The 16,293-nt window shown below is 45.4% G+C and overlaps 1 protein-coding gene across 1 annotated transcript in view; it reads left to right on the top strand.

Annotated features, from left to right (window-relative positions):
* The window catches only part of ACVR1 (activin A receptor type 1), a 63,891-nt gene that overhangs the window by 18,719 nt on the left and 28,879 nt on the right, over nt 1-16,293 (top strand). The window contains exon 2 of the mRNA XM_054208596.1: nt 14,198-14,271. Within this exon, the coding sequence (XP_054064571.1) occupies nt 14,198-14,271 (74 nt within the window). The remainder of the gene's footprint in view (nt 1-14,197; nt 14,272-16,293) is intronic.

Below are 16,293 nucleotides of genomic sequence, written 5' to 3' on the forward strand. Positions count from 1 at the left end.
CAATAAAACAATGCCGTCTTCACTGGAAATAAGTCCCGGATTGGCAATGATCAGTGCCAACTGCAAGAGGAGACAGCTGCAGAGGCTGACAAGTATTAAAGTAAAACTAAACATTAACTTACTTGGAGAGCAGTGGCGTTTTGTTCGAGTGTGCAATCCACCCCCCCCTTTTTTTTTTCCTTCAGTTAAAAGTGAGTTCTTATCCCCCTTTCTTCTCCCCTACCGTCTTAGAGTCCTGCTTGCTTACCTTCAGTAGCTGACGGTGGATGTTGGGGGGGAAAGCTGGGGTGCAGGGGGGTCAGGGAAACGTGCTGTCAGGGGCAGATGGCGTTTTGGCTCTTAACTGCAGCAGAGTGTTGTCTTGGACCACCAGTGTGGGTTTTGAAGCCCATGCCCCTGATGAGCTCCATTTACTGCGAGTCCAGAGCAGTTTGGGCATGTATGTGCTGGATTCCTTCTGGAGGAAGCCAAGCTGCTGTTTCTGGCATGGATCAAATGTGCTCCAGCGCAGAATGTGGGCGGAAAGGTCTCAGCCTCTTTGGGACAGCTTTGAGCCACATGTGGTAGTGGCAGCTTCCGGAAAACGGACCAGGCTAAATCCACTCTGAAGTAAAACTGCTGAAATTCTTGTTAGGAGTATATATGGTGGCTGGGATGCAATTTCCTGTTCTAGCCTATAGGCTATATGTATAATAGTCTATCCATTTTCCATGTTACGTTATATTAAATATATAAATATGCTGTGTCCTGTGTCTATTCCTGACCTGTTTCTCCTGTCACGCTTATTTCTAAACTGTATGAGCAGTTTATTTTTAAATGATCGCTGCAGTTCTGCTTATTTCCTCCTTAGTATTTTTTTCTTCTTTTTGCTTTTTCCATTGTCGAGACTAGGAAATTGCGGTTTCTGGCCAGTGGGCTGCTTCCCCCATTGCCTGTCCATGCCAGTGTGGTGTCGTTGTCCTTCAGGGTTATTCGACCTCGATGAGCAATTCTTGTAAGAATGCTCAGTTCACTTGTCTTGTTTAATGCTGTGAAGCTAAAAGTTAATAGTGCTGACAGTAACCTGTTGAAGTTACAGAGGAGCCAAGCTGGTACAGCTCTTCTGCTACCTGAAGTCTTGTCTGTTTGCTGCTTGGAATTGCCATAAGCTTGTCCATTTCACAGTTGGTGTAATTTATTGAAACAAGGGTTTGGCTTTGTGTTTTGGGTGGGTGAAATGGAACTGGTGCACGTTGGTGTAACAGAGTAAGAGATACTTGAAGCCTGTACAGTTTTAGCCAGTTGGACGTGCATATTAACGTAGGTTAGGATTGTCACTAACCCTGTTTGCCTTTTTTGCCACAGAGGAGGGAGTACTTGCCTGGAGCCGGCTGGCTGACCAGCTGTGGTTGTGTGAGCATTGCCTGGCACCCCAGAAACACCAGCCTTAGAAATCCTACAGGACTGGGCTGTAGGAAAAGCTTCAGAATAAATGGGCTGCTGCACATGTTTGCTGGAGGAAGACATGGAAAGAAAATCTGGGTGTAGGAGACTCCTGCTGCCTACCTTTGTACTGCTCTGCATTCCTTCCCTCAGCTGCCCGGAGGCAGCAGTGGGGTGTCTTGCTCATGTGGTTCATGATTCAAGCCAAGCCCAGATGTTTTCATGCCCAGTCTGGCCTATTTTCTGAGAATAATTTTGGATGCCTCAGTCCATTTTATTGTGGTTTCCTTAGCGTCTAGTCCAGCTGAAGCTAAGATGATTCCTGGCCTAATTGAATGCTCACAGGCAACAAGGCAGCTCCTGCTTTATCTCTGCAACCACGTTCCTGCTCACTTTAGAGTGCTTGGAATTACATCCACACTGGTGAGAACCTGAGGTGGTTTTCTGCTGCTGTTTGTCTTTGAGGGGAAAGTTTTGCAGCACGAAACTCAGAAGAGTCTATCTTGTGGCTAGGCAATAGGTGAAAACTCGACAGATTCCTGTGGAGGTAGATCTCGCCTTGCTGACTGATCTGGCTTTCTGTTTCCACTGAGGAGTAATAAGGACATGGAGACCTTTTGATGCTGGCTGTTGGACTTTTTAATCAGTATTGTTATCTGTGCTGTCAGGTTGATGACAACAACTACCCAGGGCATCCAAAATGTGGGTTTTTTGTGCCTCTCACAATGCTTTTTACCCCTTTTGTAGGAACACTTTGTATAAAAGGTTATTAGTGGGAAGTATATTCACTCCTGTAACTTGTGTATTCTCATCTCAAAGGAAAATGGCTTTATGCCAAATACTTCCTGACATTGAAAAAAAAGTGGTCACCTACAAGTATGAACAAGCGCTGTCTTGTCTTGTGTCCTGTTCAGGATGGTCTCTTGCTCCATCACTTCCCATTAGTGAGGAGGTTGTTGACCCAAAGCATATTTGGGCACTTCCTTTTTCAGACACAGCTGGTGAAAGTTATCTTTGACTTGTTGTCTTCAGTCTTCTGTATTAATGATCATGGCTGGATCCTCTCTGTGGAGATGATGAACCCTGGAAATCGCCAGTGGATGTATGCCATAAACTCACTTTAATCCGGAGGGTATGGTTTAATTTCTATGTGATCGTAGATGAGTTGCTCTTAGGCAGTCCTTCATACAGAGATCCAAAGCTAGGCTTGTCTGGAAAGAGAATTTTAGCTTGCATTTTACTTCATGTTTGCAGCTAGGAGTATGTGCGAGGTCAGCCACGGTAATTTAGCTGTTAAATAGTAATTTGATTGATTGCTTTTGGCATCTGTAACAGCAATTAAAACAGAAGTCTGGGTAAATACATGGAACAGTTTTCTGAAGATACACAAGTACAGTCAGGTTTGGCAAGGCCATGTGAGATGCGTGAATTTGAAAGCTTACAGCTAAATAGGTGGAACCTTATAACAACTCTGGAAAGAAGTGTCAGAATTGTGTATATTTGGAATAGATTTGACAAAGGGAGAGGTGACAAGATACTCGATGATTAGACCAAGGGTTGCACAGTGTGGCAATGATGAACGTCAGTTGTGCTGCGAAAGGGTAGTTCTGCTACCGGGAAGGACACAGAGGTCTGCAGTGGGATCAAGATAGACACAACCAAAACAGCGACTAAGGAATGTCAGGACACAGTAATTTGGAAAGAAAAAGGTAAAGCTGTGATGTGAACAGCAGCACAAGTAATGCCGAGGTTAATGTCGCTGGTGGGGCAACGCAGAAATATCATTGGAGAAGTCTAGGAGGGAGAAAAGCCCCAACTGTTTTGTACCTCACTAGCTCCTTAAGCTCTGCTCTGAGTTATGTTCACCTGGAAGCGGTCAGTGACCTCCTGATGTTTTGTTTCTAGATCTAATGAGGTTCTGTTTGCCCCTGTGGGGCAGTGTCCAATTTGCATTATGTCAGCAGCAGAAGAAAGATAGTGGACCACCATGCCTGTAATATAACTTGGTTTGTCTGTACTTTGTATTTAAGAACAAAATAATATGGCTCTGGCCTGTCCAAACAGGCAAGACCAAATTGTAGAGCAATATTGTTAAAATTCTGTGGTGGTGTAATATAATCTCTGAAGAATTTTACTTTCTCGTGCAGCAGGGTGTTCCCTTCTTTTCTGGATTGCTAATTGCATTCAGCTTTTTGGATTCCGAAGTAATAGTTAATGAAAGAATCTGATGAAATGAAAGGCTGTTCAGCGACACGTGCCTATGGAGTGTTAGGAACTTCTGTTCTCAGTCTGATTGTTCTAAAAATATGTTGCTAATTTGTATTTGGCTTCCTTTGGCTGGCTGATGCTTGGGAGCAGTTCAGTTTTAAGCAGTGGGCAAAATGAATACCTGGCTTTTTCCTGTCCGTTAACCTTTCCGACTTTGTAGCAGCCCATCACCCCTGGAGAATGCTGTTCTAATCCCAGTGTAACCGGGGCATGCTGGGCTGGCGGTGGGAAGCCGACTCTCCACTCCATGCAGCCGCCCTGTGCGGCCCCTCTGCACCCCTCGCTCCTGCTCCTCCAGGTAGATTGGGTGGCTTTATTGTGATGAGCGTCTGTGTATTTGCTGGGTCATGCTACAGTTATTTTATTCTGCCAATGCAATGACACGGATTAAAAAAAACAAACCCCAAACAAAAAAAGAACTAATTTTCATCAAAATACTACAAGTTGTATTCTGGTTAGGATGCTTGGACTCAGGGACGTAAATAGAGTATTCTTCCAGTAATGACCCTGTGAAAATAATCGTAGAGGTTCAGATTTACCCAGGCAGGCAAAATTCCGCTGGGATTAGTGATGTCCAAATGAGGGTCGACGCCGGTGGTGAAATTCCGAGGCAGATAAGGGCTGACCTGGAGAGTCCTGCAGCAGTGAGGGAGCTTCCAGCAGCTCCTTCAGCTCCTCACTGGGCTTGATGGGAGGGATCTGGCCTGATGACATCAGAGCCTGAAAATAAAAAGCATTCGCACCTCTGAAGGTCCCTGCATATGTGAAAACACAGAACTAGACTGTAGTGAGAGGCTGCTTAATCAATACATTTGTAAGAACTAGACTGCATTTTTATCTGTCAGCAGGGTTTGCCAGAGTGAGAGATGGTCTTTCAATGCTGTTCAAGTCATATAATGAGACCCTAGCTTCTGTACTAAAAGAAAAAAAAACACCAAAACACACAAAAACAACCCAAGGCGAAGAAATGAGTATTTAAAATTTGTTAAATAAAATCCAGGGGAAAACCAGAAAAAAATTGTACTTTTTTGAGGAAAAATTTTATGACTTTTGTTGATGAGACTGAAGATAAAGATTTGTTTTCAGAAAGATATGTCTTGTGTTGGCTGAAGTGTTCTGCGAGAAACTTTTAACAGGCAATCTATGTAATCTTTAAATAGTTAATAAAAAGCATTTAAAAATCCTGATCTTAGATTAATAGTCATTGATCTCATTTAGACCATAACTTCATCCATCTCTCTTTTTTCTGATAATAATGCAATTCTCTGGCAGAATGAAAACAAACTGTAGGACAGGGCCACGTGGGGATATTCGGTATCTCAGTAGTGTACACAAACCGTGACACAGCCTTGGACTTCTGTAGGGCTGGAGGTACGGGCGGCGGTTTCGATCCCTGCTTTCAGTCCACTGTGATGGTATAACGTGTTTGACCATCTGGGAAAACTGTCACCCCGTCCCGCAGGCCTTCCGAAACTTTCCTGAGGTTGATTTGGGGTATTTAGGTTTTCAAGAGCAAAATATTATTTGGGGACATCCCAGCTGTTTCTCTTACGTGGTCTCACGAAGTGGCCAGGACCAGCCTGCCAGGAGTGCTCTTTGCTGACCCGAGCCTGTATTAGCAGAGGGAGCTGGCAATTGCTTGATGAAAGGAAAGTGAGTAAGAAAACCAGGAGCTTTGTTTTACACTGAAAACAAAACAAAACAGTGTGGTGGAGTGTTCTGATGAAAGTATTTCTTTACTTGGCAGATTGTTAGGATTCTGCTTCCAAAGGTATATTTTATTTGGAGAGCTAGGGGGGGCAATTGTTAAGACCCTGCTGTCTGTGTTGCTAATTCTGTTGTAGGGACTGATGATGTGTTTTCACTGTGACTTTTTTGTTTGTTTGTTTGGGATTTTTTTGTTTTATTTTTTTAAAAATCAACCTAAGATTTTGCTGCTAATGAAGGGACGCCCGTCTCTGCGATCAGCTGTGTTCCCACCACCTCTCTGCTGGCACTGGCGAGGTTGCGCCGCTGGCTGAGCCTCACATGTGTGGTCGCGGTGAGGACCGAGCAGTGTGTGGTGTGATCGGTGGCCTGATGCGGCTCACCCCGTGGCCTTGCTGTGCCCCAGCCAAGAGGAGGGGTGAGTGCCCGCCCAGAGTGATGGCAGTCAGCTGGGGACACGCTTGGACAGCCAGTTTTGGCACTGCCGTGTCTTAGATTGGTCCCAACTGGTTGTGAAACCATACCCTAATAAAACCTGACTGATTCTGTGTCTGATTGTGTGCCCTTTTGGTGCAGATATGAATTAAGCTCAGTGTTTCTGCCCGTACTTCTTGTTTTCATCACCTGTCAGGACAGACGTGCCCAGGATGTGATATAAGCAGTGTTTGATAGGCAATTTTGAAACGCATGGAACTGTGTGCTCCTCCCTGAACTCCTTCGTCACATACTGCACAGATAAAATCTTTAATAAATAAAGTATTGCTAGCTGGATGAAAGCAGGCCGAGTCTCAAAGAGGTAGGCTTTGAGTAAGTTAAAAAGTAAGTAGCTGTTACTATGTGTATACTGGATTCGTGTTTTCTTTTTCCTAAAGAAGGCAGAAACGGCTTTTACAGGCAGTTTCTGATAATGTGGCAGTTGAAAATATTTGTGTTTCGGTCTTATTCACAGCTGGTGGGTAAATCCAGGTTTTCAGTTTAGATTAGGGGGAGTTTCAGTCTTCATTGGAAGTTCTGTGCTAAGATCTGACTGCAGATACTGGGCTTCCGAGAGAGGACAATTCTAGGGGAAGAAGTACTGTGTCTTGCAGCAGGATCTGAAAGGGGATTTTGGGTGCCTCTTATGCCCAAGGCCCCAGCGCAAATTAAGTCAACAGGTGTTAATGGAAATTGTCTCCACTTCGTGTGGGCTCTTAGAATGGCCTTAAAGTGAGTGGTACCCAAGGTTGTCTACAGCCCTGAGTTGTATCTAATGGGGAAAAAGCCCAAGAACCTGTGTTTCAGCTGTGCAATGGAGCTGTTTTCATGGCAACTACAGGAGGCAGGGTTCCCCTCTGATAGGAACTGTCTGTGTGCCATGCATAATAGCTGTGAGCAATAAAATGTATGTACTATAATAAAATAACATCTTTGTTTATATGTGAAATATGTGAGAAGACACATAATTCATGTATATCTAACAGTATTTTGAACTGATACGTACTCGATGCCCCAGGCACATACATTGTAAGATGAAGCTGGTGCATGCTTGACTGTCTCGTGAAACTGCTTACAAATTCATATCTGTTAATTTGCCCATATAAACGAAACCATGTGTAGTCAGTTCTTTGCACATGTGGAATCGCATACCTAACTTTCAAGATGCTCACAGCGATGACATGATCAGTGAACCATACGCAGTAACTTAGTGAGTGAGGGTGTTTAGGGGATGTTGCTATATGCAGGCTCTGCAGACAAAAGCTGTTCCAGGGTGCAGTGTTAATCCTTGATAGGTGCCTCTTGGTGAATTTATTTACCTTGCAAAGCAATAAATGGTATGGAAAGATACGCATGTGGCTTCAAAGGCACCAGGAAGTTGCAATATATATTGGGGTTTTCAGATCAATTTAGAAATGTCTGTGCTTACTTCATCATTTGAGTAAGCTATCCGCCGTTGGGTTGCCCAGGACACCCGTATTGATGCAATACCTACACACAACCCGAATTTTACGCTTGAGCTTTCTAATGACAAGCCTCTTGGGTCTCCTTCAACCACACAGAGAAGTTCTGCTGCCCACATACAAGGTGGTGAGTCCACCTGCTCACCATCTGACCTGCATGGGGACCTACCATTAGTTTTGGTCTCTTTTGTGTCCCTTGTGCATCCTGGGCCTCCAGCTGCTCTGCTGGTTCCCCGGGGGCTGCCCCTGCTCTGGGCACTGGACCCTGCCTCCCCCTGCGTTAAAGGAGAGGCCGCGTGTGTGTGACCGTGCCTTCCCTGGCCCGCTCGGCATGGACTGGTGCTGCTTCTGGGTCACGGCTTTGCCTAGGTAAGGGTTTTTCTCTCTTGGATACATGGTTGTGTTGTCCCTCTGTGGCGTCATGTGTCTGTCCCGCACTCTGACATTGTGAATGTTCCTTATTTGTTGTCCCATGCAACGCCATCTCTGCAGTTGGCGTGTCAGCTGGAGCCTTTGGGTGACAGCACAAGCAATAAATGCATTCTTACTTGCATATGTCAGGAGGGAGACCAAACAGGATTTTATTTCTGTAAGTGATTTTATTCCTGAACTTACCTCTTCCCTTGCTTTTAAGAACCGAGGGAATGGCTCGTCAGGAGCATGTTCAGAGCTATCAAGCTCATAAGGGGTAACTTTCATGATATTTTACATTGTATAGATTGTTTTCCTCCTGGTGGTTTTATTCTTATTCATCAGCGTGGTGACTTTGCATTGTATGTGAGGAGCATAGGAGAACCAGTATCTTGCTCGTTTCACTCTCTCTGTGGTCGTTTGAATCTGAGACATTCAGCCTTTCAGGGTGCCAATCTCTTGCAGATTTCCTTGAGCTGAAGCGTGTTGATGTGTGCCTTGTGTACTTGGAGGAGGATGCCAAATGGAGCTTGTGGCTGGCTTCCATCTTGCTCAGTTCTGGCAATAAGGTTTAGATTTTAAGAAAGGAATACCCAAGGTTGCTGTTCTCTGACGTTAGGAATGCCTTTGTGTGTGCTGTTCTGAGGTCGTTAGTTAGTTATTGTGAGTTTCAATTAAAAAAAAAAAAAGCAAGCTGTGAATTATTGCTTTTAAATGCATATCCTTCCTCCTAAAGACACAGCTGTTGATGAATCTAGCTTGTGTGTGGCTACTGTGGATGGCAGAATTACAATCCAGTATTATGGATGTTTTCTTTTGATAGAAATCTGGTGAGGTACATGCAAAATATGTACAGCCCTTGGGCTCTTGGCAGGCTGCCACCAGGACTGTCAGTGATAGTGTGGGTGCTTCTGATCTCATCAGAAAAGTCTGAATTCCTCTAATGGTTCGTGTTCCCATGTCTGTGTCATATTGAGATGAAGTGTAATCTTAAATTTCTCCACTAATTGGGCTCACTCTTTTGTCTGGCGCAGTCTTTGCCCTGTGTCAGGGTGGTGGCATTAGAGAGCAAATGCAGTTTCCCAGCAGCCTGCGCTGGTGCCAGTGTGGTGGTTCATGTCTCCTTCTTCTTCTCTCCCCTGCAGCCTCTTGCAGCAGCGACCTCGGCAGTCCCAGCTGGCCATCTGAGGTCTCCCTCACCCCATGTTGCTTCTGGGCCTAAGGGAATGATTTGGCAGGAGACAAATAGTTTTCTTGGGAAGAAAATAGAAAGCAATTTAGATTTGCTGTGAAAGTGGAAAAGGCATTGGGGTTTTCAGGGTAGGTTGTTTAAAGGGGACTTGATGAATACAAAGAGTAAGAATTCTATCAATTCTTGAAATGTAAGAAATCTATCAATTCTTTTATCTAAAACAATTAGTTGTGCATCTGTATGTTAAGTTGGGTATTCTAACCAAGTAGTATATCTGCCATGTGATATGCTTACTAGTGTTCATTTAGGCTTTTGAAAACTGTTTAATTGATTCCTCCTTTGGAATCTAAAGCTGGCTTCCGAGTAGAACCCAGCGCTGGAGCTGGGTTCACTTTGTCATCTGCGCTTCACAATGGGTTTGTTTGGAAATCTGTTAGCTGCCACTTTAAAAGAGACTTTTCCATCATGACCTATAGTAAGTTACAGGGTTTCTAATTATATGCTTTTGAAGGAAAAAGTTAAACCCAAATGATCTTCTCCGTGTACCTGGATGAAATGCACGACGAGTACTCTGTCCCCAGCCGGGTGGTGGGTGCGTGAAGAGAGCCTTGGGGTGCTGGGCTCCCAATGCCCTCTGGTGGCTGCTGCAGCCGGGAGAGCTCTCCTGCAGCACGCCTTCCCGACCTGCGCTCCAGCAGTGGAGAAGATTGATAGGTCTAGAAAGGAAAATGCATTTTGTCTTATTTGCTGGTTGCTTTCTAGTTCCTCTTTCTTTATCTGGATTAAAGTCCTCCTCTTTGTAAAAAGTTTTTGTGAATTCCAACACTAGATAGTAACTGGATATCTTGTGGATCTCTCGATGCATAGCAACTTGCTATACAGTTTCACTAAAGTGTTTTGCTCTTTACAGTGAAACTTATATCTTCCTTCTCTCTAAACAAGTAGTAAGTGGAATACATGTGCTTGCTGATGTCACTAGAACCAGATTTTGTTCTTATGTATTATTAATTGCTTTTAAAAAGAAGTAATTTTTTTTTAAGCAATGGAAACAGGACTTTTAAACTCATCCCCTGCTGTGTCTGCAGTTTGCAACTGGGATAACCTGAAAGTGAAAGGGAGCAAAATCCTGGCTGCAGTGTTGCGTGTGGTTTTTGTGCGTTCACTTGGGAGGGTGCTGTGGGAATGCAGGTGACTGTATAAACCAGCACAGGGTTTTGGAGCTGCAGGCTGGCGTGGCTCCATCCTGCCCCAAGGCCTGCAGTGGCCCTGAGCAGGGCCGGTGCCCAGTGGGAGCCCAGCGAGGGGCTCCCCAGCCCCGCAACTGCCTGGCAGCCGCCGGGCTCTCCAGGGTTATTTTTAACTGCTGGTTTCACAGGCACGCAGCAGAGACGGCGTACCCTGGGCAGAATGGCAACCGGCAAGGGACTGTTGACACCGCTGCCGAGGCTCTGGCAGGACCTCAGCTGTCAAAGCGGTGTGTTGGCTGGCGCTGGGTGACGGTGTGAGCTGGAGCAGACCTCACTTCATCCCACCTGAAGTGTTCCCTGCCCCTAGAGCTTGACATGGTTTTAACATAGTGCAGTTTTATTTGGCATTTGTAATTTTTAGAGTGGATGCACTTGCTCTCAAATAGTTTTTGAAGGAAACGGTCAGAGGCTCCATCCCAACTCCTTCCCTCCTCCCGTCTCCCAGCCCCAGTGGAGGTGTTGTAACTGGGCTGTGCAGGCAGCTTGCCAGAGCCCGAGAGCCGTACGAAGTCTGCACATACATGGCACAGGCTTTTAGTTGGTGATAAGTACACACAGGGCGGGTTTTTTGTGGTCTGTTTTAAGTACGCACAGCACTTCTCAGCGAAAGCAGACAAGATATTATTTGAGGCTTTTGGGAAAATGACTGTCTGCAGGAACAAAGTTTCACAGAAGCAGAGTTTAAATTCTTAGTATTTGGCTTTTCTCTTTGAGAAGACCATGCATGCTGTGAAATGCATAAAGTCTGTTAACAGTCTGATTTTGTTGTTGTTTGCATTTGTAATAGGAAAAGTCTATTCATAAATGTAACCCTACCAAAGAGGCTCACACAAATAATTGCTTGCCGACACGGGGATGCATGTGGGTCATTCATCAGGCCTTTCTGTAGGCACTGGGCAAGCTGTTCCTGGCCTGTGGCACCAGGACCCAGGCTGGAGCAGCCTGCGACACAGCTCCTGCTGTGGCACTGGCTGCTGGGTCCCTGCAGGTGGCCACACTTTGGTGTGTGCACCTCTGCTGCAGCTGGGGAGCAGGGGACGGATGCCAACCTGGCTTGTGTTAGGTGCTTAAATACATTTAACAATTTCAGGTGCGTTACTCAATGAAGCCATCCTTGGGCTTCGTTGAAGAGGAAATCTGAACAATGTTTTGGATGGGGGATCAAGAATGACTCTTACCGTAGTTTTGTGGCTTTTTTCCTTATTTGATCCCTTTGGTGAGGACTGGTGAAAATCCTTGTGCTTGTTGATGGACCGCCATCTGTCTCAGCCTGTGCTGGCTTTGGCCTGCAGCGCAGACATTGACTGGGAACGTGGGGGTGTGTGGAATCGGAGGGTGGGGAACTGACTTTAGCACCCCGAGTGTGTTACAGCGCTCTGTCTTGAGATGGGAAGTAGTCACCACGGGCTAGCTCCCATGGGAGGCGGTTTGCCTCTTTGGGGGGGTGCAGTTTGCATTTCCTTCCTCCTCCCCCCTCTGAGAAAGACAGGGCGGGGGCATGTGTGTATATCTGTATTTATTTACTTTTTAGGGAATTGAAATCAACTGTTTGAAAAGAAAACAAATAGATACATGCAACTTGCAGAGTCTTGCTGGTTTCCATAGTGATGTCTGCTTCCTGCATTTCAAATTCCTCCGCTCCAGCCAGCTCAGGTTTGTTGCACGGAACCTCCTTTGCTGGCAGAGCTGCCCCGAAGCCCTTGCAGGCCCCTCTGGCCCTCTGCCTGCCTGGCCAGTGGGACAGGAGGGAGGGCTGGCCTGGCTGGGACTGGGGGTGGCAGGGAGGAGGGAAGCCACCCTGCCGAGGGGAGGCTGCGGCATGTGTGCGTCTCCGGCTATCGTGATGGCTCCCCGCCAGCAGAAAACAGCCCTTGCCGCTTTTTCATCAGGCATGGAGGATGCAACCATGAATTAGATCTGTAGAAAACCCGGCAACCGCTCTGAGTGTTGGCAGCATGCAACTGTTTAAGGTCTTAACCCACTCTATGTTGTTAAATTCACTTTTTGTCTTGTAAAGCCCTTTTTCCTTGTGCTGGGTGTCCCCGCTGCCGGGGGCTCCCTGTGCTGCCAGGCTGCCTGTCCCTGCTCCCCTCCGGGGTGGCTGGCTTGCCCGCCTCCCCTGTGCCCGCGGGCCGGCATCACTAAAATCAAAATTTTCTGCCTCTGCTCTTTGAACCATTGGCGTGTTGAAAGAAAAAGGGCACGTCTCCTGAGTCACCTTTGTCTGGGCTTGCAGAGCTACGCGGGTGCAATGCCGAGGAAAGCGCTGGTGTGAGCCACTCAGCCGCAGGAAGGGCGCGGGGGGGCTGAGGGGGACGGGATCACTCTCCTGTCCTGCAGCCACCCCCTTTGGAGCGAGGGACCCCCCTGAGCTGATCCGCGGCGCTGAGCTAATCATTCCCTGGGACAGAGTGCTTCTGCTTTAAACTTCCTATAGTGGAGTGCTCAATGATCATGCTATGTATAACTTCATTTCATCGTGTTTCCAGCATAATTGTTGAATGTTAAATATTGGCAGGCATGAAGAATGCATTGGTGTGTATCAAGAAAGAGGAAGGCAAAGTTACTTGGTGAATGGATGTTTGAAAGTGAGAGTTTCACTCCTGGGGGTTAAGTGGTGAGCGCTGCCTGATCCTTTCTGTAAGGACAAAAACTCTGAATACTTGGGTTCAGAAATTTTTTTGATCGTTTTAACTGATGATGAAGCAATTACTGAAATGTTTCTTATATTCTGCAAAACAAATCCGTGTCAGGGAATAAATATAGAAGTAAATGGCTTGCCTTTCGCCACCAAGCACTTAAGCAGTCTGCTAATGATTTGAAAAGGCAGCAACAAAAGGTACCTGAAAGAAAGATGGCAATATCAAATGTATTTTCCAGTTTCATCTGCTTCACTAGAATTAAATCTGGAAAATGAAGACAAATACTTACACGTAAGAAGAATGGTAATGACTCAGTGCCTTGGTCAAGGAGAGTAACTTTATTTTGCATGTACTGCTTGCTGCTGCTTTTGACTGAAATTTTATGGCTGTGATTAGGCCAGAGTCTCTGTGGGAACCAAGTAGCGCAGGACAGACGAGCCCTTCGAATCATCCAGTCCTGCTCGTTGGGATCAGTCCCAGTGAAGACTGATTGCAGTTAATCTCTATTCCTTGGTAATAGTGATCGTTTAAATGCAGAGTTTAAGAAGCTGCAGAACAGTTTCTTTTCAGAAGCCTGTTAAATAATTCTTATTTCACAGTAAAAAGTTGAGCTTTTATTTTCTTGTAAAGACCCAGTATCCTGGAAAAGATTTGAAATGCACAAGAGAATTCACTCGATTAGTTATTGTTTCAGAGGGAGCACATGCCTCTACTGATATGCTGGGAACACTCTGGGTTTTCACACAAGATGTAGTTACCGTCTTCAACAACAGGGAAGTGAAGCTGGGCCATTGAAAGGAAAACCTTTGGGAAAGCAGCTTAAAGTGGGAAATCACTCGTCTGAAAGTGGTGTTTCCCTTATATACGTCTTGCTCTTTTTCTCGCCATCTAGCAATGGCTTCTTCTGGTTAAAAAAAAAAAGATATTCAGAGTTTTCTGGTTGAGATCTTTTGTGTTTCCCCTCAAAGTCCAAATAATACACAGTTTTACAGACCTTATTTTCAGTTCACAGTAATTTAACTTCTTAATACCTGGTTGAAAGAACATATGTTCTATTTTACATGCCTACTTGGTACTGAAGGCATTCATGTTTTCTACTAGCATGCTTCTATGTATGCACTGTAGTTGCACGTGATGTTTTTGTGACTCTTAAAAAAAAGTTTTAAGAAATTGCAGTAAATGAATTTTATAAATGAAGGAAATGACTTAGGAAACAAGACACAGTAAAAAGGAGACCAATCAAGTTTCGTGGTTCTGTGTTTTGTATAAGGAATTGATCAAAGATGTTGCTAAACACGGATGTTGTGGTGGCTACACTTTAAGAGAGCGGTGAAAGGGTGCACAGCTCTCATGTCTCTTCTCTTTCCGCAGCTCTACGATGGCAGATGGAGTTATGCTTCTTCCTGTGCTGATGATGATGGCGTTTCCCTCCCCGAGCTGGCAAGGTGAGTGTGTGTGGTGGGGCCGTAGCTGCTGCTGGAGGAGCTGGGCTCCAGCGCCAGCTCCATGGCCCCGCTCTCCTCCCCAGCCGGCAGTGTGGGCATGCTCCTCTCAGGAACAAGAGGTTTGCTGTTCCATTTAAGTTGCTTCAAAGGATATTTGTTGTCTGTTTATGTATAGAATTTATAGCATGTGTGATTGGCATAGCTCTTGCCAGGGCCTGGGGAGGGAAATGGGAAGCCTTATTGGAATGGCAAATGATTGAGCTGTGTAATGAGCAGGTCTTTCTAGCCCATGGGCTGAGGGGCAGTTGTGTCGCTTGCATTCTTAAAAGCGAATTTTTATTTTTTTTTCTCTGGGAAGGCTTTTTGGTGTGTTTAGTGTGATGTTTGATAACTTTCTGTGATTGCTCCAGTAGGGTCTTCGGATACAGAAGGTGACTTTTTCATAGATTGTTTATGTGGTTGTGTGCACACAAAGGTTTTGTGACATGCAGCACATTTAAGATTTGCCTCAGCAAAGTGTCAGAAAGGTATTTTCACTGCTATGGAGAGGCAGGAATGGTTCATTGGAAGGTCTTCTGGATGTTTTGGGAGATGACCTCCTGAAAGATGCGTCCTTGCTACTTCGCAAAACAGCCTTCTAAAAATGTTGAATAAAAGTTTTCTGCGAGTAACTTAGTTTTCTCAATTTTAAATGACTCACGAGGTGTATCTAGTGTTTGTTATGGCAGATCTATGTTCTTTTGTATTTATCATGTGAAATCTCTTTCTGAACTTCTCTGCTGAAGTGCACTTATTTTCGAAGGTTGATGCGAATAATAAAAGGCAGAGTACACTAAATGGAATGTTAGAGTGGATGGTGGAAGGTGAAGATTAAAAAAGCTTGGAGGTCTAGTAGCTGACTTTAGTTATGTCTATGAATAGGTAATTGAGACAAAATTTAAAAAGGGAGGAACATTAGACGAATGTTTGTGGAAGTACATTAAACAGCTAATGTTATTGAAGTATCTTGAAATAAGGTTTGGTAGCAGTTATCACACTGTACCTTCTTATCAATCTTGAAGTGCAGTTGTCTGCTTCTCAAAAATGTTTTTTTTCAGCTTTTAGAGATGCTTATGTTAAAAATCTTAAAGTTAAACCACCTGTCTTTCACATCCTTAACCTGAAGAGCAGCAGCTGGAGAAGAGACACACATGGGGAAGATGCATGTTAAGGTCTGAGGTTCTGGTTAATTTCTCTCGTACGATGTGTGGAATCGGATGCCTGCGCTCCCTGCATCGTGCAGCCTGTGGAGCCGCGTTACCAGCCCACCCTGCCCTTCTGGAGCTGCCCTGCAGGTGTTCAGATCGTAGGGGTTCAACCTGACTCTGCTTAAAAAAAAGGAAAGTAGGTTCTAGGGCTTAAACATTATCTTTTTGTTGAAAAGATGCCAATAAGTGAGCAGCAAGAGAAGAGTGACTAAATCCATGTGAAGAGGTTTCCCTTCTTTTCCCGTCCGTCCGTGATACTGAGCCTGGAGGTGCGGGGTGGTGCCTGCCCCGGGAGCAGAGGCAGCGCTGGACCGGAGGTGCTGCTGGAAGGGGCTTGGGACGGGGTTCGTGTAGGGGCGGGAGCATGTGCAGAGATGCGCAGATGTTGACTGCTTGTGATCCCTCCGCCTGTGCCAGTGGGACAGCTACGAAGAACAGAGTTTCCTGTTCACACCGTGGAGCTGCTGTGCCGAGGGAGAGCTTGTCCAGTAACGCTTTTTAAAGAACCCTGTGTTGGGGCGTGCGTTTCTCTCACACGGTGATAGAGCTCCTGTGAAAGACTTTGTAGAAGAGACATGACAATCTTGCTTTGCTTTTCTTGTTTTATTCCTTCCCTTCTCTTCCCCTTGTACTTCCTATGGCGAGTTTTCTTTTTCTGTGGGCAATTACTTGTCTAACACATGTAAACAATACTGCTCTTCTTCCTTGTAATGTTTGCTAGTAGTAAGGCAGTTCTGAGTCCTTTGGAAATAGTTACCTACTTCCAAGCTGGTTA

The sequence above is a fragment of the Rissa tridactyla genome, chromosome 7, assembly GCF_028500815.1.
Source record: "Rissa tridactyla isolate bRisTri1 chromosome 7, bRisTri1.patW.cur.20221130, whole genome shotgun sequence".
Lineage (NCBI taxonomy): Eukaryota > Metazoa > Chordata > Aves > Charadriiformes > Laridae > Rissa > Rissa tridactyla.